General features: G+C 37.0%; 1 protein-coding gene across 1 annotated transcript; it reads left to right on the top strand.

Annotated features, from left to right (window-relative positions):
* The first annotated feature begins 1,583 nt into the window (after positions 1-1,583).
* LOC117331940 lies at positions 1,584-26,310 on the top strand. Its single transcript, XM_033890947.1, has 7 exons — positions 1,584-2,269; positions 14,964-15,092; positions 15,820-15,974; positions 18,249-19,175; positions 20,969-22,345; positions 22,788-23,136; positions 23,425-26,310. Exons 1-7 carry the CDS (start codon positions 2,005-2,007, stop codon positions 24,762-24,764), a joined length of 4,542 nt encoding a protein of 1,513 aa, XP_033746838.1. The 5' UTR covers positions 1,584-2,004; the 3' UTR covers positions 24,765-26,310.
* The last annotated feature ends 1,079 nt before the right edge of the window (positions 26,311-27,389 follow it).

Below are 27,389 nucleotides of genomic sequence, written 5' to 3'. Positions count from 1 at the left end.
GAAACTTCAAACATTTCTATATATAAATAAGAATAAGAGGTCAAAACATGTATACATTTCCGTCATAATCAACTCACAGGAGTAAAGTCACAACTGGACGACGAACAAATCTAAACGGTACATGATCTGAGGACACGCTTAAACAAGAGTCACTAACACAAAAAGGAGTTAAAGAGTCACTAACACAAATGAACTAAAGAGTCACTAACAGAAAAATAAGTTAAAGAGACAGTAAAACAAAAATAAACTAAAGAGACACTAACACAAAAATGAATTAAATAGTCACTAACACAAAAAGGAGTAACAGAGACACTGAGACAAAAAGGAGTAACAGAGACACTGAGACAAAAAGGAGTAACAGAGACACTGAGACAAAAAGGAGTAACAGAGACACTAACACAAAAAGGAGTAACAGAGTCACTAACACAAAAAGGAGTTACAGAGTCACTAAACAAAAAGGAGTAACAGAGTCACTAACACAAAAAGGAGTAACAGAGCCACTGAGACAAAAAGGAGTAACAGAGACACTGAGACAAAAAGGAGTAACAGAGTCACTAACACAAAAAGGAGTAACAGAGACACTGAGACAAAAAGGAGTACATGTAACAGAGACACTGAGACAAAAAGGAGTAACAGAGTCACTAACACAAAAAGGAGTAACAGATCTAGCTGGAGACACTGAGACAAAAAGGAGTAACAGAGTCACTAACACAAAAAGGAGTAACAGAGACACTGAGATAAAAAGGAGTAACAGAGTCACTAACAAAAAAAGGAGTAACAGAGACACTAACACAAAAAGGAGTAACAGAGACACTGAGACAAAAAGGAGTAACAGAGACACTAACACAAAAAGGAGTAACAGAGTCACTAACACAAAAAGGAGTAACAGAGTCACTAACACAAAAATGAGTTAAAGAGTCACTAACACAAAAAGGAGTAACAGAGTCACTAACACAAAAAGGAGTTAAAGAGTCATTAACACAAAAAGAAGTTAAAGAGTCATTAACACAAAAAGAAGTTAAAGAGTCATTAACACAAATGAACTAAAGAGTCACTAACACAAATGAACTAAAGAGTCACTAACAGAAAAATTAGTTAAAGAGACAGTAAAACAAAAATAAACTAAAGGGGCACTAACACAATAATGAATTAAATAGTCACTAACACAAAAAGGAGTAACAGAGACCCTGAAACAAAAAGGAACACTCAAGAGACACACAAATCAATAATTCGCTAATGTACTGCTTTAATTAATTAACGTAACAATATTTACTGGAATGTAGAACATTCGTTGGGGCGTACAAAGGTTAAGGAAACTTTTACCGAGATGTTTTCCCAGTTATAACTATATAATGTTATACGTTTAGAACATGGATTACATGGAATCTCTGCCCCTAGGATATGTAGTCTTTTGGAATATGAACCTGGTCACTCACACAGGCTTAGAGGACTAATTATATACACCTGTGATTCATTACTATATATGTACAGGTACATTTCACTGTCCGGTGCAGATTATTCTGCTAAGATAACTTTCCTCGCTTCAGTGGACACACGTATACACACCTAGTTTTCGTTAAGTCTTACCTGAGCTTAGTTATGACAGTACGTAGGCTGTCGACCTTGACATACCTGTGTAAAAAAAGTATGTTATTGTGAACATTATTGGAAATAGGCAGTGTAACGATGTTGAGTCCATTATATTCAATCAGATTACCCAATACCACAGATGGAGTTACACACGCGAACGGACGGACGTCTGTGACACGATGCTAAACATGATATGTACCTGCCATTACGGTTTCACCTTCGTCATGGTGTGTTACCTGACAAATGATATACCTGAAGCCACGTGATGTGCCACAAGTTTACGTTTAAACCAGACTGGAGGATAGAGGCACAAATTCGACACAAGACGCCCAATTAGTGTGAAATGACCCAAACTGACCAGTGCGCTTTACACCATTAGCAGTAGTAGGACAGGAGGTCACGCCTATAGTAGTCATGTATTGGTTGTATGGGTTTGTTTACATTTGGACAGGTCTTCTTGTGTGCTTCGCCAGTAACCAGTGTCTACCAATGGACGGCCACTGTAGAGATAGAACTATCTCTTCCAATGGTACACTCAACTTTGCGGTGATCGCAAATATGCACGAGACTTTATCGGGGAAGTATTGCGGAGGTATATCTACCCAAGGATTCCAAACCGCTATTGCGATAGAATGGATTACCAATATCCTGAGCAGTTATATACCAGGGATAACACTGGGTAAGTCATCACCCCACCCAATCACTTCATATAACACGCCTGAGTTAACCTCAATCAGAGTATGTAAACACCACGCGCTGTAGACAACGTGTTCAGGTGGCAGTAAAAGACATAGAAATAAGCATTGACTTGGTTTACCAATATATATCAGTTTGTGAGGAGAAGTAAAATAAAAGTTTCAAAGTAGCTGTATGCATTTGATTGATCACTGCATATTAAACCGTTATAGCTATTTAATAAACCACACAACTGCTTCTTCGTTCGTTAACTGATTAGCATAGTGTTTATTTGACATGACCATCTGCGCTTCATTATATGGGATAGTTATACAGCTATTATATTGGCCATTGGTGAATACGTAGAGGAGACATTCCATTTACTTGTTTATAATATGTCAATCTCATGCTTGATTTATCAATCGCGAGGTAAATATAGCTAAATATGTTGAATTGATTTTGCAATTGGATAGTGTGTGTACTTCCTGCTTGTGTACAAAGCGGTATTATGTACATTTTATGCATTATGTTATGCTGGGGATAGATATTGCCTGAACTCAGGACATTTAAAAAACAAAGTTCTTTCAAGGCTAACGACCACATATAAAAGTAAGCATGTTTTACAACTTTCTCCCCATTACAGGCGTACAATGTACAGTATGTATACCGTCAGCTTAAGACCTTCTGAGAAAGCACCTTACTGTTATTTGGTAATTCATTGCTGTTACCTACATACGAGTATAAAACTGTGATTGTTATTTATATAATACAAGTACCTTAAATGGCATTAGAACTCAGATCACACAAAACACTTCCAAAATAATGGTAACAACTGTAAAATCATATAATTCCGTCGATCGCAATTGCGTGGTTTTCCGAAAACATAATTTCGTGGTAACTTAATTTCTTGGATTAGTAATATGATAATATCATCAAATTCAAAGTTGAACACTTGATTAACTAATTTGTGGTCACATGAATTCGTTGATTTAAAGTGCGCACGCAATCAATACAAATGGAATCCCAACAATAGTATTTACAGTATTATCATGCGGCCGAATTATGAGAAACTTCTCAAACAATTTAAATATTCTTTTGCTACTGCCATTATTTGCTGTTAAAAACCGATTAATTCATTTACCGGGTAGAATTATATGCTTCTCCTATGTACGTGTTCCTCTTCGGTTCCATTGCTCTAGCTTTTCATTTATCTTTTAGTGTCATCGAGGCTTTTGTCAAAGGTTCAAGTTCTTTATTAGTTTACTTGTCTGAATCATTGCGTCATCTATCTTTTTTTTAATCCACGTGCACATTACGAACAGTACATTTGCAACCATTTTAGAATAATATGTTATTGTCACAATAACAAAGGATGCGTTATATGTGTGAGACCCGGAAGTATATGCTTATACCACATGTTCTGTAGAATACATTGGTGTGTGTGATTTACTGGACAAACGCATATCTATGGGGGCGATATTCGTCATCTTGTCTTCTTTCCGTAAAAAAAATATTACCAGTGGCGTATTGCTCTTATAACGACCAAGCAATGGGGAAATATCAAACAGAACAAAATTTAAAGAAGAAAAATGCCTACATTGCCAGGGAGATATAAGGCATATATTGCTAGGGATGCTATTTGAAGAAATTTGCATAATTCTAGGTTAGTATATAATGTATACAATTTCATGTAGAGTAAAAGGTATATTTGTACAGTATGCGAAGAATATAAGTATTTTGATAGCTGTATTATTCTGCTGTGCCTTTATCATTGTTTGGTCTGAGACTCCTGGCCACACAGGTTGTTCACCTTATATGGTCATGTGTAACTAGCCAGACACAATACATAATTTCTGTACATTGTCTAAGTATCATTCGTAAATTAAACAATGAATGTCTCATTGATTACACATAGACCAGACGTGGATATGCTTTTGTTTAGATATACTTAATTTGTTATACCGTAAAATGGTCCAATACGGTACGGTTACGCTGACAACATGGTATAACCATTGTATTACACTTTACCTCAGACGTTATTAGAAATAAGCGAACAACACAGATTCTACTAAGCGTCAAATTGTGTTCAGGAAAATTGCAAACAGAGTATGAAGATTATATTAAATCAGAAAGGACATTAGGTATATACTTCTTATAGAACTTATAAAACACACGTCTGTATTTCCTGCTCCCAATGTCAAACCACACTTAAAGATTTACATGACCGGTTTGAGGTGGTGTCTCCAGGTAAGGAATCTAACAATCCACCTCGTCTCTAAACACTATAACATATTCCACCTCGTCTCTAAACACTATTACATATCCACCTCGTCTCTAAACACTATAACATATTCCACCTCGTCTCTAAACACTATAACATATTCCATCTCGTCTCTAAACACTATAACATATTCCACCTCGTCTCTAACACTATAACATATTCCACCTCGTCTCTAAACACTATAACATATTCCACCTCGTCTCTAACACTATAACATATCCCACCTCGTCTCTAAACACTATAACATATTCCACCTCGTCTCTAAACACTATAACATATTCCACCTCGCCTCTAAACACTATAACATATTCCACCTCATCTCTAAACACTATTACATATTCCACCTCGCCTCTAAACACTATTACATATCCCACCTCGTTTTTAAACACTATTACATATCCCACCTCGTCTCTAAACACTATTACATATTCCACCTCGTCTCTAAATACTATTATATATCCCACCTCGTTTTTAAACACTATTACATATCCCACCTCGTCTCTAAACACTATAACATATTCCACCTCGTCTCTAAACACTATAACATATTCCACCTCGCCTCTTAACACTATAACATATTCCATCTCGTCTCTAAACACTATAACATATTCCACCTCGTCTCTAAACACTATAACATATTCCACCTCGCCTCTAAACACTATAACATATTCCACCTCGTCTTTAAACACTATTACATATCCCACCTCGTTTTTAAACACTATAACATATCCCACCTCGTTTTTAAACACAATTACATATTCCACCTCGCCTCTAAACACTATTAACATATTCCACATCGCCTCTAAACACTATAACATATTCCACCTCGTCTCCAAACACTATTACATATTCCACCTCGTCTCTAAATACTATTATATATATTCCACCTCGGCTCTAAACACGATTAACATATTCCACCTCGTCTCTCAAATACTATTATATATTCTCACCTCGCTCGAAACAGCTATAACATATTCCACCCTCGTCCTCTAAACACTATTACATATTCCACCTCGTCTCTAACACTATAACATCATTCCAACCTCGCCTCTAAACACTATTACATATTCCACCTCGCTCTAAACACTATAACATATTCCAACCTCGTCTCTAAACACGATTAACAATTCCACCTCGCATCTAACACTAGTACCATATTCCAGTCTCGTCGCCTAACACTATAACCATAATTCCACCTTCCCGCTAAACACTATTAACATAGTCCGTCTCGTCCTCTAAAACACTATAACCATATTCCAGTCCTCGTCTCTAAACACTATACCATATTCCACCTCGTCTCCTAAACACTATAACATATTGCCACCTCGCCTCTAAACACTCTTACAGTAAATTCCTCCCCACCTCGTCCTCTAATAAAAAAAACACTATTAACATATTCCAGCCGTCTCGTCCTCTAAACACTAGTACATTCATTCACCTCGTCTCAAACACTATAACGATAGTCCACCTCGTCCCTACACGATAAAAAATATCCACCTCGTCTCTAAACACTATTACATATTCCCATCGTTCTCTAAACACTATTACATATTCCACCTCGCCTCTAAACACTATAACATATTCCACCTCGCCCTTAACACTAAAACATATTCCACCTCGTCTCTAAACACTATAACATATTCCACCTCGTCTCTAAACACTATAACATATTCCACCTCGCCTCTAAACACTATAACATATTCCACCTCGCCTCTAAACACTATAACATATTCCACCTCGCCTCTAAACACTATAACATATTCCACCTCGCCTCTAAACACTATTACATATTCCACCTCGTCTCTAAACACTATAACATATTCCACCTCGTCTCTAAACACTATAACATATTCCACCTCGTCTCTTAACACTATAACATATTCCATCTCGTCTCTAAACACTATTACATATCATGTTTGCATCATAACTAGGATATCCTTGCCTACACTTGGGCCAGTTTTTCATAAGAATCGTTTTATTTTTTCGTACTCTAACGTTTATTAGAAACGAGTTGGTCTAAGAACATAACCAAGGACTGAAAACACATTTGCCTGACTAAGTATGGGTTTTCGAAAGCACCATTAACACATTTGAAAACAAATACACAGTTCTAACAATGCCAGCCTATGTTCGAAACTATACAGATTACAATGCCTACAAATGTCAGCGTAAACATAAAAAAATTGCGCTGGGCAGCCAACTTCGACCTAGTGATTTAAAGATGTTTGGTAAGGTGACTAGATCTGACTACAGTGTTCTGACTCTTGTCAAGACTTACATAAATTGATTGAACAGTTGTTCAACTAAGACTATCCAAATCGTTTACAAAGCTACATTCCTGTTAGGATATTCTTTACTCCAGAAGTGGAATTAATGTAACATAAATTTTGAACAACTCTAAAGATCTTTTAATTAATCTTGATCTTTCAGCTCTTTATAATACCATTCCTTTACTTGATAAACGTTATCTTGTGATGAGAATTTCCTTTTCAAGCAAAGACGAATGGCGTTATAAGTATATACTACTATGGCCCATAGCAAATCTTCCAACAGACTGTTGGCATACCCTTGCATACAATTGTGACCATCTCTTGACCAACTTTTGTTTTCATACGTGCCCGATTACTGAAGTGCTTACATAACAGATAACATAGACCTTGCAAAGTCTTCCATTTTCACCTTAATGTGCTTCATATTGATGTGTTATCCTTGGATAAAATAAACTCTTCAACATCAACCGCTTACCTCAATATTTACGTAAAACGTAACAAGTAGGGACGGTTTACAACTAAACTGTATATAAAAAGCGTGATGGTGTCCCAATTGTTGAAGGTTTAGATATGATCCTCCTTGTCCTCCCTAGACTTACTCACGGTGTTTACATGTCGGATTGTTGAAGGTTTAGATATAATCCTCCTTGTCCTCCCTAGACTTACCCACGGTGTTTACATGTCGGATTGTTGAAGGTTTAGATATAATCCTCCTTGTCCTCCCTAGACTTACTCACGGTGTTTACATGTCGGATTGTTGAAGGTTTAGATATCATCCTCCTTGTCCTCCCTAGACTTACCTACGGTGTTTACATGTCGGATTGTTGAAGGTTTAGATATAATCCTCCTTGTCCTCCCTAGATTTACCCACGGTGTTTACATGTCGGATTGTTGAAGGTTTAGATATGATCCTCCTTGTCCTCCCTAGACTTACCTACGGTGTTTACATGTCGGATTGTTGAAGGTTTAGATATAATCCTCCTTGTCCTCCCTAGACTTACCCACGGTGTTTACATGTCGGATTGTTGAAGGTTTAGATATAATCCTCCTTGTCCTCCCTAGACTTACCCACGGTGTTTACATGTCGGATTGTTGAAGGTTTAGATATAATCCTTTTCCTTGTCCTTATTAGACTTACCCACGGTGTTTACATGTCGGATTGTTGAAGGTTTAGATATGATCCTCCTTGTCCTCCCTAGACTTACCTACGGTGTTTACTTGTCGGATTGTTGAAGGTTTAGATGTAATCCTCCTTGTCCTCCCTAGACTTACCTACGGTGTTTACTTGTCGGATTGTTGAAGGTTTAGATATAATCCTCCTTGTCCTCCCTAGACTTACCACGGTGTTTACATGTCGGATTGTTGAAGGTTTAGATAAAATCATCCTTGTCCTCCCTAGACTTACTTACGGTGTTTACATGTCGGATTGTTGACGGTTTAGATATAATCCTCCTTGTCCTCCCTAGACTTACCTACGGTGTTTACATGTCGGATTGTTGAAGGTTTAGATATAATCCTCCTTGTCCTCCCTAGACTTACTCACGGTGTTTACATGTCGGATTGTTGAAGGTTTAGATAAAATCATCCTTGTCCTCCCTAGACTTACCACGGTGTTTACATGTCGGATTGTTGAAGGTTTAGATATAATCCTCCTTGTCCTCCCTAGACTTACTCACGGTGTTTACATGTCGGATTGTTGAAGGTTTAGATAAAATCATCCTTGTCCTCCCTAGACTTACCACGGTGTTTACATGTCGGATTGTTGAAGGTTTAGATATAATCCTCCTTGTCCTCCCTAGACTTACCACGGTGTTTACATGTCGGATTGTTGAAGGTTAAGATATCATCCTCCTTGTCCTCCCTAGACTTACCTACGGTGTTTACATGTCGGATTGTTGAAGGTTTAGATATAATCCTCCTTGTCCTCCCTAGACTTACCCACGGTGTTTACATGTCGGATTGTTGAAGGTTTAGATATAATCCTCCTTGTCCTCCCTAGACTTACCCACGGTGTTTACATGTCGGATTGTTGAAGATTTAGATATAATCCTCCTTGTCCTCCCTAGACTTACCCACGGTGTTTACATGTCGGATTGTTGAAGGTTTAGATATAATCCTCCTTGTCCTCCCTAGACTTACCCACGGTGTTTACATGTCGGATTGTTGAAGGTTTAGATATAATCCTCCTTGTCCTCCCTAGATTTACCCACGGTGTTTACATGTCGGATTGTTGAAGGTTTAGATATGATCCTCCTTGTCCTCCCTAGACTTACCTACGGTGTTTACATGTCGGATTGTTGAAGGTTTAGATATGATCCTCCTTGTCCTCCCTAGACTTACCACGGTGTTTACATGTCGGATTGTTGAAGGTTTAGATATGATCCTCCTTGTCCTCCCTAGACTTAACACGGTGTTTACATGTCGGATTGTTGAAGGTTTAGATATAATCCTCCTTGTCCTCCCTAGACTTACCCACGGTGTTTACATGTCGGATTGTTGAAGGTTTAGATATAATCCTCCTTGTCCTCCCTAGACTTACCCACGGTGTTTACATGTCGGATTGTTGAAGGTTTAGATATGATCCTCCTTGTCCTCCCTAGACTTACCCACGGTGTTTACATGTCGGATTGTTGAAGGTTTAGATATAATCCTCCTTGTCCTCCCTAGACTTACCTTCGGTGTTTACATGTCGGATTGTTGAAGATTTAGATATAATCCTCCTTGTCCTCCCTAGACTTACCTTCGGTGTTTACATGTCGGATTGTTGAAGGTTTAGATATAATCCTCCTCGTCCTCCCTAGACTTACCCACGGTGTTTACATGTCGGATCGATATTCAGGTTTTTGTTATCATTATCACTGATGTCGACTTCTTACGGAATAAAGACAAGGTGTCGAGAGATGCGGGTTGATGACGACTATTGGGAAGTCTTATGTACGACATAATGATCTAATTTGGAAACATTTTATGTCCTTGTGCGATATGTATATAATGGTTCCGTTGTCACTACTGTAGTTCTCATTTTTAGAATGTGACTTTACACGAATTTGACCTAGAAGCAAAATATATTTAAACAAGACATTGGATTTAAAACAGATATTAATCTGACAACAATCATAAAACACGTTCTACTGCCTTGTAACGATTATGCACTAACATATACAGTAGTAATTGGGTCACGTGACACGATTAATGATATCACCAGTTTTCCTTATATAATTATTAATTACTGCTGTAAGAATTTGACACTTAGTAATAAAACTTTACATTTGTGTTCTATCTTTAACAAAACAATACCTTAATCACGGAAACTGTGTTTCACCGAAGCGTGACGAAGATTCTCAGTAATGCAAACCATCACGGAACTGGTAGATCGGGCTTTACGTACTTACGTGTCTGAAATAAATAACAAATACATATGTACAAAGCGCAGTTAATGACAACAAGTCCGGATAAGTAAGATGGCTAGGTACGTAGGTGGAACAATTAATGTAGTAAGGTAGGCGATGACGTCATAAAAACTGGGATTCCAGCACGTGTAACAAACGAAGAACATGTTAATCCGTGTATAAATCTCCACTTGGTTAATTAACGTGATAATTAATCTCTCGAACAATATATAGATATATCACTTAGTGTTTTTTTCATATTCACGTGCTCAACTAAATGATAAAAGTATATCGCCAAATAAAAACGCCATTGCAATGTTACTTATAAAAATGATAAGTTGCATTGCGGCCTTTCAAAGCAAAAATACATTGGTATTATGCAGTTACATTGAATGATGTACCTATAATGTCTTACAAATTAATTAAAATAATAACTTGACATAACAGGTGATAATAACTTAATATAACAGGTGATGATAACTTGATACAACAGGTGATAATAACTTGACATAACAGGTGATAATAACTTGATATAACAGGTAATAATAACTTGATATAACAGGTAATAATAACTTGATATAACAGGTGATAATAACTTAATATAACAGGTGATGATAACTTGATATAACAGGTGATGATAACTTGATATAACAGGTGATGATAACTTGATATGACAGGTAATAATAACTTGATATGACAGGTGATAATAACTTGATATGACAGGTGATAATAACTTGATATAACAGGTGATAATAACTTGATATAACAGGTGATGATAACTTGACATAACAGGTGATGATAACTTGATATAACCGATGATAATATCTTGATATAACCGATGATAATAACTTGATATAACAGGTGATGATAACTTGATATAACAGGTAATAATAACTTGATATAACAGGTAATAATAACTTGATATAACAGGTGATGATAACTTGATATAACAGGTGATAATAACTTGATATAACAGGTAATAATAACTTGACATAACAGGTGATAATAACTTGATATAACAGGTGATAATAACTTGGTATAACAAATGCCATCCACTTATAAGATAATGCAGATGACGAACATTGATGTAATATAAGTCGACTAAGATGATGAACAAGATAGAATAAGACAGTCAACTTACGTGACCTCTTGCATTGAATAAAGGATGCCTCTTCCATTTTCGTTTGACCTTCGTCAAGGTTATTGTGTGACCTGTGTCCGGTTAGTTATTGCCTAAGGGTGTCATTATAAGCTTAGATTAATGGCTGCTATCTCCAATGTTACACTAAGGGTAGCAAAGATCACCGCGAAACAAAAAGGTCGTTTCGTAAGTATATTTTGTGTGTATTACCTGCAGTTTTATATAAAGGTTTTTACAAACTTAACTGCAGCTCTATATACATTACTATATAAAGTGCTGTTAAGTTGTTACAACATAAACTGCAGTTCTATATAAAGTTGTTAAACAGAAACTGCAGTTCTATATACATTACTATATAAAGTGATATTAAGTTGTTACAACATAAACTGCAGTTCTATATAAAGTTGTTAAACAGAAACTGCAGTTCTATATAAAGATGTTAAACAGAAACTACAGTTCTATATAAAGTTGTTAAACAGAAACTGCAGTTATATATAAAGTTGTTAAACAGAAACTGCAGTTCTATATAAAGTTGTTAAACAAAAACTGCAGTTCTATATAAAGTTGTTAGACAGAAACTGCAGTTCTATATAAAGTTGTTAAACAAAAACTGCAGTTCTATATAAAGTTGTTAGACAGAAACTGCAGTTCTATATAAAGTTGTTAGACAGAAACTGCAGTTCTATATAAAGTTGTTAGACAGAAACTGCAGTTCTATATAAAGTTGTTAAACAAAAACTGCAGTTCTATATAAAGTTGTTAGACAGAAACTGCAGTTCTATATAAAGTTGTTACAAACTCATTTTTTGATAATACAATTGCTTTTCCTTTCAACTAATACGTGACTCTTAGATCCAATCTTTAACCACTAATACGTGACTCTTAGATCCAATCTTTAACCACTAATACGTGACTCTTAGATCCAGTCTTTATCCACTAAGACTGAGATTCTTAGATCCAGTCTTTAACCACCTTGATGTAAGGTATTATGTGGTTTTGAACTGTATGTATATAGTTTAGGTATATTTTATCTGGCCTTCGAATCTCCTTGTACTTTTCCAGATGAATCCGTGTCAAAGTTTTCACTTCGTTTTCGCATGTAGTTTATTCACAGTCAACTACACTGTATTTCACAAACATAGCAATGGCATATGAAATACTGTGGATAATACTGATGCCATTATTTAGATTTCCTGGGAACCTAATCTGAACCTATAGTGAAGGGAGGGGTTGGGGTTGGGGGACCGTCTCACAAAATCTAGAAGTATGTAGACTGTTTTTAGACGTGAATGATAGACGGAACATCAGTCATGACTAGTATTTAATAGTCTCACACAAACCTGTTACATATGCTTGTCTAAAGAAGGGTCTGTGTTACTGCATATTAATGCACATTCCGCTTGTCTTTGTCATATCGAGGCAGTGTTTACATACTTTACACTGGCCGTTTATAGCATCTCATTTCAATGGACGTTTGTATCTACACATGAATACACCAAATAACATCACGTTCTATTCTAATGCGTTCTATTTGCATTGTGAAGATACATATTTGTAAACACCTAAAAACTATCGGGGCAAATCGCGACCGCGATCTCCCTTATCTTATTACACACTAAGTGGGAGCAATGTACAATGTAGGTGAGTCTATATAGTACAAATTAATTTTATTAAAAGGACAAATTACCATTAATATATCTTTATCAAAATGAATCCAGCACACGTAGGTCTTAATATCTTATACTAAAAGCTTTTTGATGAATTCAGCATGTCAGTAACCAACAAGCGGGTCAGATAATACATACATGTATAATAAATGTATATAATTGATATTACTTCCTCATCAAAAGGTTGTACCAGCCGCCGTAATGACCAGGGTCATTATCGTTGTAGTCATTACAATATGGTAGTGGGCGATCTGTCCAACTTTTCTAATATCTTTGCTTTTGTTACAATATTCAAAACAGTGGTCACGATAATAATATGGCCATTATTGCTATATACTAATATTATTAGATTGAAATTGAAATATTGTATTTATTTATTGATAACATATGGTGTTTGATAATGTTTTCCCTGATTGATGTTTTCTTTTCATTTTCGTGTGAGTTAGATTATACAACTTGTTTGGTCGATTGGTCGGAATCGGCCATGTATTAAGTAAACAGTTATATATATCTGATCGACATAATGGAGGATCTGACAAATTCAGTTAAAACTTTTGTATAGGCTGTCTAGTAAATGTTAATGACAACATTAGGTTTTATCATCATAACGATTACCTGTAGCCTGGTCGGACTATACACGAGATGCATACGTAAACAACACATTTATATATAAGACAAGGCACCAGTTCTGTCTTCAAGATTACAATATTCAATGATATACGATATCTGAAGCACATACGTTCATATAGTTATCATAGTATATTTCTTTATAAGTTACACGTTACTAATGCTAATGACAATTTTATGACAATGATTCGACGACAAATATGAAGAAATACAACCGTAGTACGATGTGTCCATACGTAGCGGTCACCTTGAATGTCATTACCTGGGGTATTTGCTGAGAGTACATGACCTAAATACTTCAAATATGTAAATTTTATAACATAAAATACTAAACTAGAAATTGCTTTACTGCATAGTTGAAATTGTTTACATTAAAACTTTATAGTCAAAATGAAAATGTCAAAAATTAACCGCACTTGAATAATTCTTTTCTAGAATCACATTAATTTCTTCAACACGGATGTGTTTAGTTAATGCGGTCTTAATTTATATCCGGAGGGTAGTTCTGTAGGGCATTATTAACTTACCTAGGACTTTTAATTATAGAAGATTGTTCAGTAAGAAGTAATGAGTGCAACTGGACTTTTGGTAATAAATATTGTTTATTTAAAAATTTAGGAGGGAGCGTTCCTGCTCATCTGATTGGTTTCTTACATTGATGGTTGTTTGTGTCTGTGCATCAAGTACGTTTTTAGTAGCTTATTGTTTACATATAAAAAAAATCCTAGGAGTGAGTAATTCTTAACATTTATTCTATTGGTTTATGTTTATTAACATGTTTTAGGAATGTAGGAGCGAGCGTTTATTTTGGTTTTTAACATCAAGTTTAATGTCGCTGGTCGCTGTGTTGGAGTGGGGGAAAAATGTCAGCGTCATGTTCACTCAGGCGAGACGTTTTATCTTGTGTGTTCCTGTAATAGCATTTCTCTACATAGTACAAACATTCTTCTCTTCCACTAATAAAATCGTTGTTCATTTATTTACATGTTCATTTTTTTAACGAAAAAAAATATAGCATTAAAATTGTAATATATCCATAGTCACTGAAATGTACGTCACAATAGACTACTACATCATGTCTATATACTATTTTATACATGTCTTTATACCGTTTAGTAGATGTCTATATACCGTTTTGTACATGTCTATATACCGTTTTGTACATGTCTATATACCGTTTTGAACATGTCTATATACCGTTTTGTACATGTCTATATACCGTTTTATACATTTCTTTATACCGTTTAGTAGATGTCTATATACTGTTTTATACATGTCTATATACTGTTTTATACATGTCTATATACTGTTTTGTAAATGCAGGTTTCAATATATACGATGACTGTGGACTGCCATCTTTGGCAACCGACGCCATCATCGATATTCTTCCTGAAGGGAAACCAGCTGATCTTGTGGCTTGTGACATCACGTCAAACAATTCAACTTTCACAGGTAGGTCAAAACACCATCTGATATTATGTCTTGTGACATCACGTCAATCAAATCATCGGATTTCGTATTTTGTGACGTTAAGTCAAACAAAGAAACGGTAAAATGTGGGTCGTATACCTAGCTGATCAAGTGTCTTGTGTCGTCACGTCAAACAAATTAACGTTCACGGGAAGGCCACCTGTCGGTTATGTATGTTACTTTTGACTTCTTTGAGAAAACATTGTTATGGTCTATTTAAGAATCAGTATTTTTTGTTTGTTTACATAACACACCATTAAATAGGAATATACATATTCTCAATATTTTGACTGGTCATGTATAATACAGAACAAAGATTGCAAGTTGTTCTTATAATTTTGTTGTCGTTTAAACGTAAACATAATAATAATACCAGCAAGATTTATGCAATGTAATCATCGCTTTCCATATAACGTAACAGGTAACAATTACTGAACATAACTAGTAACAAATACATCACTAACTAGTAACAATTACATAACTTACTATTAGCAATTACATAACTTAACTAGTTACAATAAAGTAACGTAACTTGTAACAATCAAACAACTAACTTGTATTAATTACAACAAATACATAACTTTACTAGTTACAACAAATACATAACTTCACTATTTACAATCAAATAACATAACTAGCAAAAAAGATGCGATTAAATCTGCAGATTATTTCCAAAGTAGAACATAAAAGAACTACTTCATCCTTTCAGGAATCATCGCCATGACGACTGTTGAAACTACAATGGTTTTATCGGATATTGTAGAACCAGACACTCCGTTTATTAGCGGGATTGCACGTTCTCCTTCCTTGGAATTGAAAGACAATATCTTGTTTACTGTACCGTCCATAAAAGAAGAAGTTAAGGTACTGTGTACTCCTCTGTAACATAAACCCATAGTTATTAGGGGTTGATTGACACAAATAAATAGCTTGAGTAGCTTTATTCTGTAAATTGAAGAATACTGAAAGTCAAACCTATTCTATGTGATATTTCTATATGTTGAAAGTATATATTTATGAAATTGTTACCTTACCTATGAACCTATTCCAGCAAACTCTGGTGTTATGATTTATACTCTGAATGCCGACCTACGCTCGTATCATAGCATATGAGGGAGGTAGACTTTAATGGGATCTAGTTACGATGTAACTTGTTTTAGCAGGTATGTCGTATGACGATGATACTAGTGTTTTTATAAAACACGCGTAATTATGTCGACCTGAATAGTAACTAATCCATAAGGTAGAGAACACTTAATACATCAGCTTTGCCTCGTCATTCTAAATATAGATATGTATCCAAATACACGTTATAAATTAGTATGTCACCTACGGAATTCGACCAAATATTTTATTTTATTTTAAAATAGATTATTAATCGTTTGAATTTAGATCAGTAGTTTATTTCAAGGTTTGTATTTTGTGCTTTCTTCAGGAACATCAATCATAAATTAATATATAAATACATATATAAGTGTATACTTAATACGTAAAAACAGGTACCTTTCGCGTAATATCCTCTTTGTATGTAAATACTAGTACTCAAAACATATGAAGTTGTACATTCACTAAACATTACATGTCTTTGTCCATTACACAATGGGAGTATGCATATTTTTGCTATGTCATCATTTGTTTTACTTGAAATACTGCACCTAACCCATTACACCTCGACGAAAATGTATACACGTTTAAATTGTCTAATCAGATTTTGATGTACGTTAATCCTCTGAGATTTTTTGATTTTTTAATGATCATCGCTAGTCGTTATTCTTGTTTGATATGTATCCTACAATGAGAGATTATCTACGTCCGAGAGTGTTCTATGGCGTCCCACGACCAAATAAGACAAGGCTACTTTAAGGAGCAGCAAAAATAATCACTTTAATCAGGCATTGTTTACCAACCGTCTCCTACCCTTAACATATCTACTGATACATTTCCAGAAAAAAACAGACATTTTTGATGTCACGAAATTAGTGTTTTTTTCCTCCTCCCATGTTTGATACATTAAATAGAATATACACAAGATATTATATCCTAATTCAGGATTTCGTTAGCTTGCTTGGATTTGCTGTATATGGTATTTCTTTCACCCGAGTTAGTTATTTTTCCAAAGTTACTAAAACCACTCACTAAAGCTCGCGTTTTTTTGTACCATTCGCGAAATACCATATACAACGAACACCCGTTGTGTAACCTCTATGTATACAGTAATGTTACTTTCCAACACGACCTTTATTTTTAATGCTAATTGCACAAAAACCACATATATCATTTTACAGGTGATGTATGGATCCTATCAATCACCTTTGCCCATGCCCTATGCTTGGAAAATAAAATCGTAAAGTTCTCCTGTCTCTTTTATAAAAAAAATGAATAAATAAGATAATGAAAAATAGATTAATAAATAAATAAAATGAATGAAAACGATAGGTCTTTTACTTCAATATATCGATGATTGAATACATATTAGTCTTATTCTGTAACACTATTTAACAGTATTACAAGATAGTCATATTTATTCGAATCGTCGTGTAGATACAAATTATCTAAGCCATGTAGACATAAGTATAGACGTGTACCCAGCCCTGATTGCGTAAGTCATAAATTCGAGCCGTTCATAATTAAGACATCAATTTGACGCAAAAGATACGCGTGTATCAGAATCATGCACACAATTAATATACAAATGCATCCTCGCCTCTCCTCATCGTTTTACCAGACAATATCGCTGAGGATATGAATTGTTAGTTTATGAAGATTACATTTATATTGCCAGATGTTTTAAAGCTGTTGTCAAGATCGTTTTGGTGGTTGATCTTTTTTTCTTTCTTTCTTTTTTTTCTTTATTTTGCAAATCATTACTTTCATGTCTATAGTCTATATTATGTAAAACGAAAATGTGGTCTTTACTTACTGTGTTTAATATTCTATTAAGTAGCTAGAACACAACTAGAGTTAGGAAACAAAACAAGAAGAAAATACTCTTCTTACCAATTCTTGTCTTCTTTTTTTTGGCTTGACGTTACAGTGTTTGGTGAACATCTTTCCTGTAAAAGAATAAGTGTGACGTACATTTATTTAACTAGTCAAATCACCAATCTAATAACAATGGCCTATATCATTATTTTTCAGGCAGCTTATCAACTGATGCATACACTGAAGTGGTATTATGTCATCATCGTTCACACAGATGAAGAAATTGGAAAACTGTATCTGGAAGAATTTGAATTACAACGGAAAGAAACAAAAGTGTGTATAGGAGGAATTAAAGAAATCACGATAAAGTACGCATGGGATGTGGATGTCGTAAAATCAGACGTCAAAAAATTAATTAACTATCTCGAAAATGAACAAAGTCATACTCTAGATGAAAAGATGGGGGTTGTATATTTGGGTGGAACTGTCGCGGCCAGGTATATTATTCAGAGTATTATTGACGAGAAGAGTACACAGGCTAGAAATTTACAGTGGATCATGTTATCCAACATCAAAACAGACTCCAATGTCATCACAATGATAGAGACATCGGCAGCAAAGGAGGATAAACTGGATATTTTTCTGGTGACAGTCTCGCCACACGGTTTTGTAAATTTGAATACATTTAAAGAATATTTCATTGATAGACTGCTTAAAGGCGATCCTGAAGGAAAATACAGACCTTGGTTCGATAAATACATGGCCAAGGTTTACACCTGTTGGCCTAACTGTGACCGACAGTCTCTGGAGCGTGGCTACCAACAAGATATCAACTCCGTCAGCGCAGTCGTGGCTGTAATGGCTTTAGCATCCGCTATAAACAAAGTACATTCTGACTACTGCGGAAACCAGATCGGTGTATGTCCTGCACTTCAGAGCAAGGATGGCCTTCACAAACTGGTCATGGACAAATTGAGATCTACTACCATACCGCTTAATTCCAATTCTACACATTTACCACAGGAACTATCGTCTTTGGATACAACCATTCAGATAGTGGATCGGCATTTCCACATCGACGGGACAGCCATGGTCAACTTTTTCAAGTACAACAGCAGTAACACCCGAGTGATATTTGATAAGGTAACTGCAGTTTGGTTGAAGGGTTAGTCAATACGTTTAGGGCAATTCGTATGGTCGCGTGAAGGGTTGGCCAATGTGGCAGAGGCAGTGTAGTTGGGTGAATGGTTAGTCAGTGTGGTAAACGAAGTTTGATCGGGTGAAGGGCTGGTCAGTGTGTTAAAGGCTGTATGATCAACCGAAAGAATAGTCAGTGTGGTAAAGGCAGTGTGGTCACGTGAAATGTTGTTCAGTGTGGTAAAGGCAGTATGGTCGAGCGAAAGAATAGTCAGTGTGGTAAAAACAGTGTGGTCGCGTGAAGTGTTGGTCAGTGAGGTAAAGGCAGTGTGGTCGCGTGAAATGTTGGTCAGTGTGGTAAAGGAAGTATGGTCGCGTGAAGTGTTGGTCAGTGTGGTAAAGGAAGTATGGTCGCGTGAAGTGTTGGTCAGTGTGGTAAAGGCAGTGTGGTCGCGTGAAGTGTTGGTCAGTGTGGTAAAGGCAGTGTGGTCGCGTGAAATGTTGGTCAGTGTGGTAAAGGAAGTATGGTCGCGTGAAGTGTTGGTCAGTGTGGTAAAGGAAGTATGGTCGCGTGAAGTGTTGGTCAGTGTGGTAAAGGAAGTGTGGTCGAGCGAAAGAATAGTCAGTGTGGTAAAGGCAGTGTGGTCGCGTGAAGTGTTGGTCAGTGTGGTAAAGGAAGTGTGGTCGAGCGAAAGAATAGTCAGTGTGGTAAAGGCAGTGTGGTCGCGTGAAGTGTTGGTCAGTGTGGTAAAGGCAGTGTGGTCGCGTGAAGTGTTGGTCAGTGTGGTAAAGGCAGTGTGGTCGCGTGAAATGTTGGTCATTGTGGTAAAGGAAGTATGGTCGCGTGAAGTGTTGGTCAGTGTGGTAAAGGAAGTATGGTCGCGTGAAGTGTTGGTCAGTGTGGTAAAGGAAGTATGGTCGCGTGAAGTGTTCGTCAGTGTGGTAAAGAGAGTGTGGTCGCGTGAAATGTTGGTCAGTGTGGTAAAGGAAGTATGGTCGCGTGAAGTGTTGGTCAGTGTGGTAAAGGAAGTATGGTCGCCTGAAGTGTTGGTCAGTGTGGTAAAGGTAGTGTGGTCGCGTGAAGTGTTGGTCAGTGTGGTAAAGGCAGTGTGGTCGCTTGAAGTGTTGGTCAGTGTGGTAAAGGCAGTGTGGTCACTTGAAGTGTTGGTCAGTGTGGTAAAGGAAGTATGGTCGCGTGAAATGTTGTTCAGTGTGGTCGCGTGAAGTGTTGGTCAGTGTGGTAAAGGCAGTGTGGTCGCGTGAAGTGTTGGTCAGTGTGGTAAAGGCAGTGTGGTCACTTGAAGTGTTGGTCAGTGTGGTAAAGGCAGTGTGGTCGCGTGAAGTGTTGGTCAGTGTGGTAAAGGCAGTGTGGTCGCGTGAAATGTTGGTCAGTGTGGTAAAGGAAGTATGGTCGTGTGAAGTGTTGGTCAGTGTGGTAAAGGAAGTATGGTCGCGTGAAGTGTTGGTCAGTGTGGTAAAGGAAGTGTGGTCGCGTGAAGTGTTGGTCAGTGTGGTAAAGAAAGTCGATTAGGCCTTATGTTGTGCGTTGATGTTGGTATGTGTTCTGAAATACATGTGTAACAATAACTAGACAATTTCTAGTAAATATTTTATTTTCATTATTCAAAAATAACTGAGAACCTGGCATACATATACTATTTTAACTTCATTGGAAACTGTTACAGAATCAAACAAGGCTGCATAAATAATATCAATTTTGCATTAACATGTGGACAAACCATTTTTAATGCCATTGTTTTATGTTTTAGATTGATTTTTTGAATTGTTATGCATTTCAGATCGGGACTCCAAGATCGAGTCTCCATTTCTCTATATGTAAAGACGAGTGTGGTCCGTGTGTCCAGGAGGAGGATGCGCAGTATGCGTATGTGGACGGAGATATTATCATCCTTGGCTTGTTCTCGATACGGGAATCCCAGGGTGACTTCGGCTGTGGAGGGTACAGAGATGACGACCAGGCTATTGTGACTGCCCTAGCCTTTATACAAGCTATCAAACAGTTACCCCTAATAGATGGGAAGCGTATCGGAGGATTAGCGTTGGACGACTGTTATGCTTCTCTAAACACCTCTTATTTCTTGACGCAGTTGTTTAGTGGCAAGAGGAAGTTAAAATTTAAAACATCGACATCGGAACAAAGCATAGACATGTCAAAAGTTCGGTTTGTAGTTGGCGCTGTTTCGAGTGACGTCACACTCGTTGTCGCCGATCTTTTAACGCACCTCAATATACCGATGGTATCGTACGGTGCCTCCTCAGTCTTTCTCGATAACAGACGCGTATACCCATACTTTCTCAGGACCGTGCCGAGCGATAAACTCCAGGTGGACGGGATCGTTGACGTTCTTAAACATCTTGACTTTTCATTCGTTGGTGGCATTTATTTAGATGATGCATACGGATATAATGGGATACTAGATGTTGAAAATAAGGCTAATGATAACGGGATATGTATCATCAGCAAACAGATGGTCACCAGTAACTACCAGAGTTATCCACTACTAGAGCAGACACTTCTTCAGAATGTCGTGAAGGTCGTGGTATTTTATGGCATTTCCACAGTTGCCAAGGAGATGCTTGACAACTTCAACAACCCGTATGTATTTATCGCCAGCGAGGCATGGGGCAAGGATCCAGATCTCATCACACAGCAAACCGGATCCAAGAGTAGAGGGTCGCTTGTTTTCCAGACAGATACGACCTACCACACAGACGACACCCTGAGAAATTATCTCGTGTCCATATCGCCTAGGAATGATACCGGTCTGCCTTGGGTGGAACATTTGTGGGAGAACTTCTTAGAATGTGATTTCCCTTGGTCAATTGACAAGAAATTCACAAACAACCCCGAGTGTTCAATGGACGCGAGAATAAATCAGACCTCCGCATCTCACTTGAGTGATTATCAGCGTGTAGTACACGTGAGTCATGCTGTGAAGGCGATTTGGACAGGTTGTAGTGTATCGTCGAGATGTATGACTCCAACTCTGGACAGAGAATTCGCTGAACAGTTGACAAATGCCATCAAAAATGTGAAACTAACAACGGTGGAAGGCACTCCCTTCAAACTCTTCAAGGATGATGGCAACGGCTACATGGGCCTCTCTATTTTCAACATACAACAGGGACAAGACAATAAATATTCCTACAAGAAGGTAAGCATTATCTTCAGCTCATATTGTTCGGTTTTTACAATTTCAACATATTTTATTTTATTGACATGATGTTAAGTCAATAGGATTGGACATCAGGTATAGCCTATCTTAGTCCTTTCCTTATAATTAACAGATGGTAAACAAATATAGACCTATATACATATATGGAAGGTTGGTGAGGGTATCAGGGGAGGTAATTCCTTAATAATACAAGGATTTATTAATTTTAACATTAAATAGTAACCCTTAGGATATTTAGTTTAGCTAATTGTTTTATTATTTACTAAATGAATATTCAAACGTAGTGTATTTTGTAAAGTAGGTATATCTATATGATGATATTGAGTTTGTTCGGTTTTAGTTGAGGTATGGTAATAATACTGAATGGGGCTTATGTGTAAGATTAATATAATGTTATTTGTGATACTTTTTATGATTTTAGGTAGGGACTTATAGTGAAGAAGGACAACTAATTTTAAAACTAGACCAGATCCAATTTTACGATTCGTTTGGGCAGCTGGTGCCAGCCAGCAGCGTCGAGGCCACATGTAAACCTGACTTATGTAAGGGAATCTGCCAGATCGTGCCTCCCGCCAACAATACGACAATAGCTCCCGTCACAGACAAACCTGTCACTCCCGCGCCTACCTCTCCAGGCGGGTCCATCAGTGCTGATAGGATAGTGATGGCTATCGTCATTGGCCTCATGTTCGTCACCATGATCCTCCTAATAGTTTTACTATTTCGTCAACACAATACCAACAAGAAGATGACCACCGAGCAGACGTCAAGTAAGTTGTAAAATGCAGTTATGTACCAAAACCAAATACTTTGAAATCAATTTTTTGTTTACTATCTTAGGTATCAGTGTCCAATACCTTACCCAATGTGCTTAAAAAACTTTGGCAATAACCGTAGATCTTCATTAGGACTGCTGTAACATATAACTATACACATAAAGTAACGAAGAAACTCTAAAATCTATATTGTTTTTATAAAATAGCGATGCTATCCAACTATCATTCTCTGTATGTTATCCTTCTTGTCCGTTTCATTTTTCATTTTTTATATAATTTCAGTGCACAGCCACAATACTACAAGCATGCAAAATTTGGACAACATGTACGAGGAAGTAGGAAGTTCGCGAGGGAATTCAAATCAAGGTTTCGAAATGCATCGTGGCCATTTAAGAGATTTTACGGATGGATCGTTTGGTGATTCTAGTGGAAGCATGAATAAAAAATCAATTGAGTATTCGGATATAGTCCAAAGTCTTCCGGATCTGACAAAACCAGGTGCCCCCCGAACAGCTTCATCATCAGCTTCCGGTTCCGGTGGGGACGCAAGTAGCGTTCCTTCTAGAGGAAGTCGGGTAACCGATAAGAATAGTTCAGGAATGTCGGACACTTCCGGTCCTTCGAGTATTGGAGATCGTAATCACCTTACTTATGTCACAGCCGGACAACTTGCTTTGGTGGACGAGGATGTGTTGGCAGAACCTCCTCCTAGCTACTTGGATTTGAATGGCACGGTCGAGGCGAACGTCAATCCACCTCAGAATTCGACACTACAAAGGCGACAGTTGCAGCAACGAAATCGTGACGCTTATTACCCAAACCAATCGCCTGAAAATGTTCCTCCGCCAGTAAGTACGACCAATGCGTACAGACCAAACCGACCACATACTCTGCCGGGACTAGGTCCTGACCAGCCTTCCAACCTTCGGTTTGCTCAACCTCCTCCTGATACACGCCTACAAACTCCACCCTTACACCCTCCTTCGACAGAACAGCAACATTCTTTGTATCTGCATCCTTTCGCACAAGACCATCCGTCTAGCCCGCCATCTAGTCATTTTATACCCGTAAGTCAGTCCGCCAACAGCCATATGACAGGTGCCAATCCAAATCAGTTGTATCTTTTAGCGAACAATCAGAATCGAGAATCTGTCATGTATCTAGATCCCTTGCAGTCGCCACAAAATACAAACGTTGTACGCAATGGGGGATATGCCGCTCAATCAACTCCCATAGTGTTGTTTGATCAAAATGGCGTCCCTCGTATTTTCACAGAAAGTAGTTTAACCCCATACACAGGAGACTCTCCAGTACCCATAGCACCACAACAAAGACCAATCCCAGTGACACTCGCCGCTTTAGAGAATCAAAGTACGGACAGAGAGCCAAATCAAACCGACAGATCACGTCAGAGTAAAGTCCCTTTGCAATATCCGGTATCTCCAATAGGACAAAACAATAGTCCTAGACAACATAGACATATTCCTTCCACATTATCACCAACAGTGGGAATCCACCGGCCCGTACCGCGGAAGTCATATTCGTCTAGTGGAAGTGGTTCAACCTCTCAACTCTCTCCCTCCTTCCTAGATGATGACCCTGGGGAGGAAATTACCATATAAATATAAACAGCATCACGTGATCATTACTGTGTTATATCGATGTATCATAAGTTTTGCACTTGGAGATATCTTTAATCCAGATTTACCTCGAATTTCAAAGTGCAACGAATCTGTAACCTTGATATTTTAAAGGCAGTAAGCAAACTCTCAGTATTTACCGAACAAAAAATCCTGCAAGTCATTTTGTTTTACGCTTCTTTGCATTGGTTAGCAGTACTAGTGTACAAATGTAGCCAGTGTGATTGTATATGTGTAACGGGTCGTTTCGCGCTAAATCCTGTTCGCCCTAAGGGTCGTTCCGTGCTAAACCCCGTTCGCCCTAGGTTGTTTCGCCCTAATTTATTTTATCCTTTTCGTCAGGTGGTATATATGTTTTAAACAAGTTATTAAACAAACCAAACTTACATTTCTCTTCAACGTTTATTTAGACGTTTCTGGGCATAGTACTCTCCCTTGAATGACGTAAGACTTCATGGCCGCCAACAAGCAGCCGATGAACAAATATTTAAGATTAAACACCCAAAATAGTTTTGTGTTTGTTGATTCGTCCATTGTTTTCACTTTTTTTAATTACTGGGATACCATACAACTTAATTTGGTCTACTTTGCTACAACAACACGTGTGTAGATATCAAGAAAAGAAAATATCGTAACACATTTAATGGATTCAAATTAATTCTAACGAATGTTATTGGTAACATATAACGCTACTAAAATGAAAAGAAATAAACAACCATGGTTTCTCCCTAAAATTTTAGTTTTAGGGCGAGACAACCTAGCTTATAACTGATACTATACCACGGATATTTTGCTTCTCAGTAAAGAATTTCTAGGAAATTTTTTTATGAGACGGCAAGAATTATGCATCTTCATCACTTTCGATCATAGGGGTTGTGCAATTGAGGAAAGATCTTTGAGCCTGTTCCAGGCAGGTACCACTTTTATACATTACAGAAAATTGTTGTGTTCAGTAGATGAACGATAACTTGTACAAAATAGACCAAACTCGTACATAAAATGTGGAGGCTAGCACGCTATATACAACATGCATTTGTGCCAAACTTTAAGAGTATCGAATTTGTGAAATTACCTCGTGGTAGTCCACAATACTCCGAACTATGATTTAAAACGTGTCATCTGAACTCAAATAATTGTCGTACCGCTTCAAATTAGTCGTTTTTAATTCATATTTGATAAAACTATATACACACACATACAAATGTATATTGATCGTATTATAATTAAGAGTATAGTAAATATTGATGTTCTGATGTGATTGTGTATACCACTCTGTTTACATGGACACGTGCTTCTGTTTTGTTGTCCGATATAATTCAAAGTTTGACGCAACATTCTTTCCAAGTTCAAAATGTATTTGTTTTGTTATATATGCTCAAATATTTAAATATCTGCGATGTAGATGTGTTAACATGGTGCCAAAGTCTGTACTACTACAATGTAATATATTGTGAAACAGTATACGTAGATGATATATATATATAAAGATATACCTTGTATGCAATGCTCATAAAACAATAACAAATAATATAATCCTTTGTTGTTGGTTTATAGAATACTTATATAGGTTCTGTACTATTTAAAATGAATGGAGTGTCCAAACACTAATCAAAATAATGTCTTCCCTTGATGAAGAACGTCACTCTATAATGGTGACCTATATTTTGATTAATTTCTAATTTCTACATACAAATACCATTTATACAGATATTTGAGTTTCACTCTGCGTATATTATTTGAAATGTCTTTTTGTGTGTTAAACAAATGCCTTTAAATACGTCACCACACCAATCTAATTGAAATTAGACTTATATTTTCCACTCCTCTACAATATAATATATTGAAGTGTATCGTAGAGGAGCGGAAATTATAGGTCTTATTTTAATTGGATTGGTCACCACGCACACCAATTAATTACAGACGTCGACGAACATTAGCGTTGACGACAGTCGGAGAGACGAAACCTTATGGCGCGGCCTAGGCAAAAATCGTGATTTTAGGAACAAACCCTTGAATATTGCATCTATAGTGTTCTATGGATGACTTCCACATCAATCATAGCTAGTTAAGAGTTTTCATATCCAGCATACCTGGTTCGTTGGATGGTTTCAATTATAAAGCCTATTTGCTTGGTTCGGAAGTTCGGATTTACCTTCCACATCCACTATACATGGATTGACATTGAGTTTCCACTGTACGTGGTTTGACCTTGAGTTTCCACTGTACGTGGTTTGACCTTTAGGTTTTAGAAAGGTTTACTACATCAATCCTATCTGACTTTAATCGTTCATTTTTTTTTTGTTCAAAACGTCGATCACATAAGTAATTCAGCGTACCTGGTTTTGCCAAGAGTTCAGGATGTTCAATAACACCCGTCTTACATTTAGTTATCTCGGAATTAAATGCATCTGGTTAAGTCCATATTTTCCCGAATGCATGATACTGTCTCGTTTGGTCTAGAATGTTCAGGAAGTGTACTACCTCACTGTGTGATTGGGTCTAGATTTCTCAGGATGCCCACTACATCATACTGTCTGATTAAGACCATTTTTTCAGGATTTCCACCACATTATACTGTCTGATTTAGTCCAGATTTTCCTGATGTCC

Source organism: Pecten maximus, chromosome 7, assembly GCF_902652985.1.
Source record: "Pecten maximus chromosome 7, xPecMax1.1, whole genome shotgun sequence".
In the NCBI taxonomy this organism is placed as follows: domain Eukaryota; kingdom Metazoa; phylum Mollusca; class Bivalvia; order Pectinida; family Pectinidae; genus Pecten; species Pecten maximus.
The sequence above is the reverse complement of the archived record's forward strand: the minus strand, read 5'-3'. Positions and strand labels throughout refer to the sequence as shown.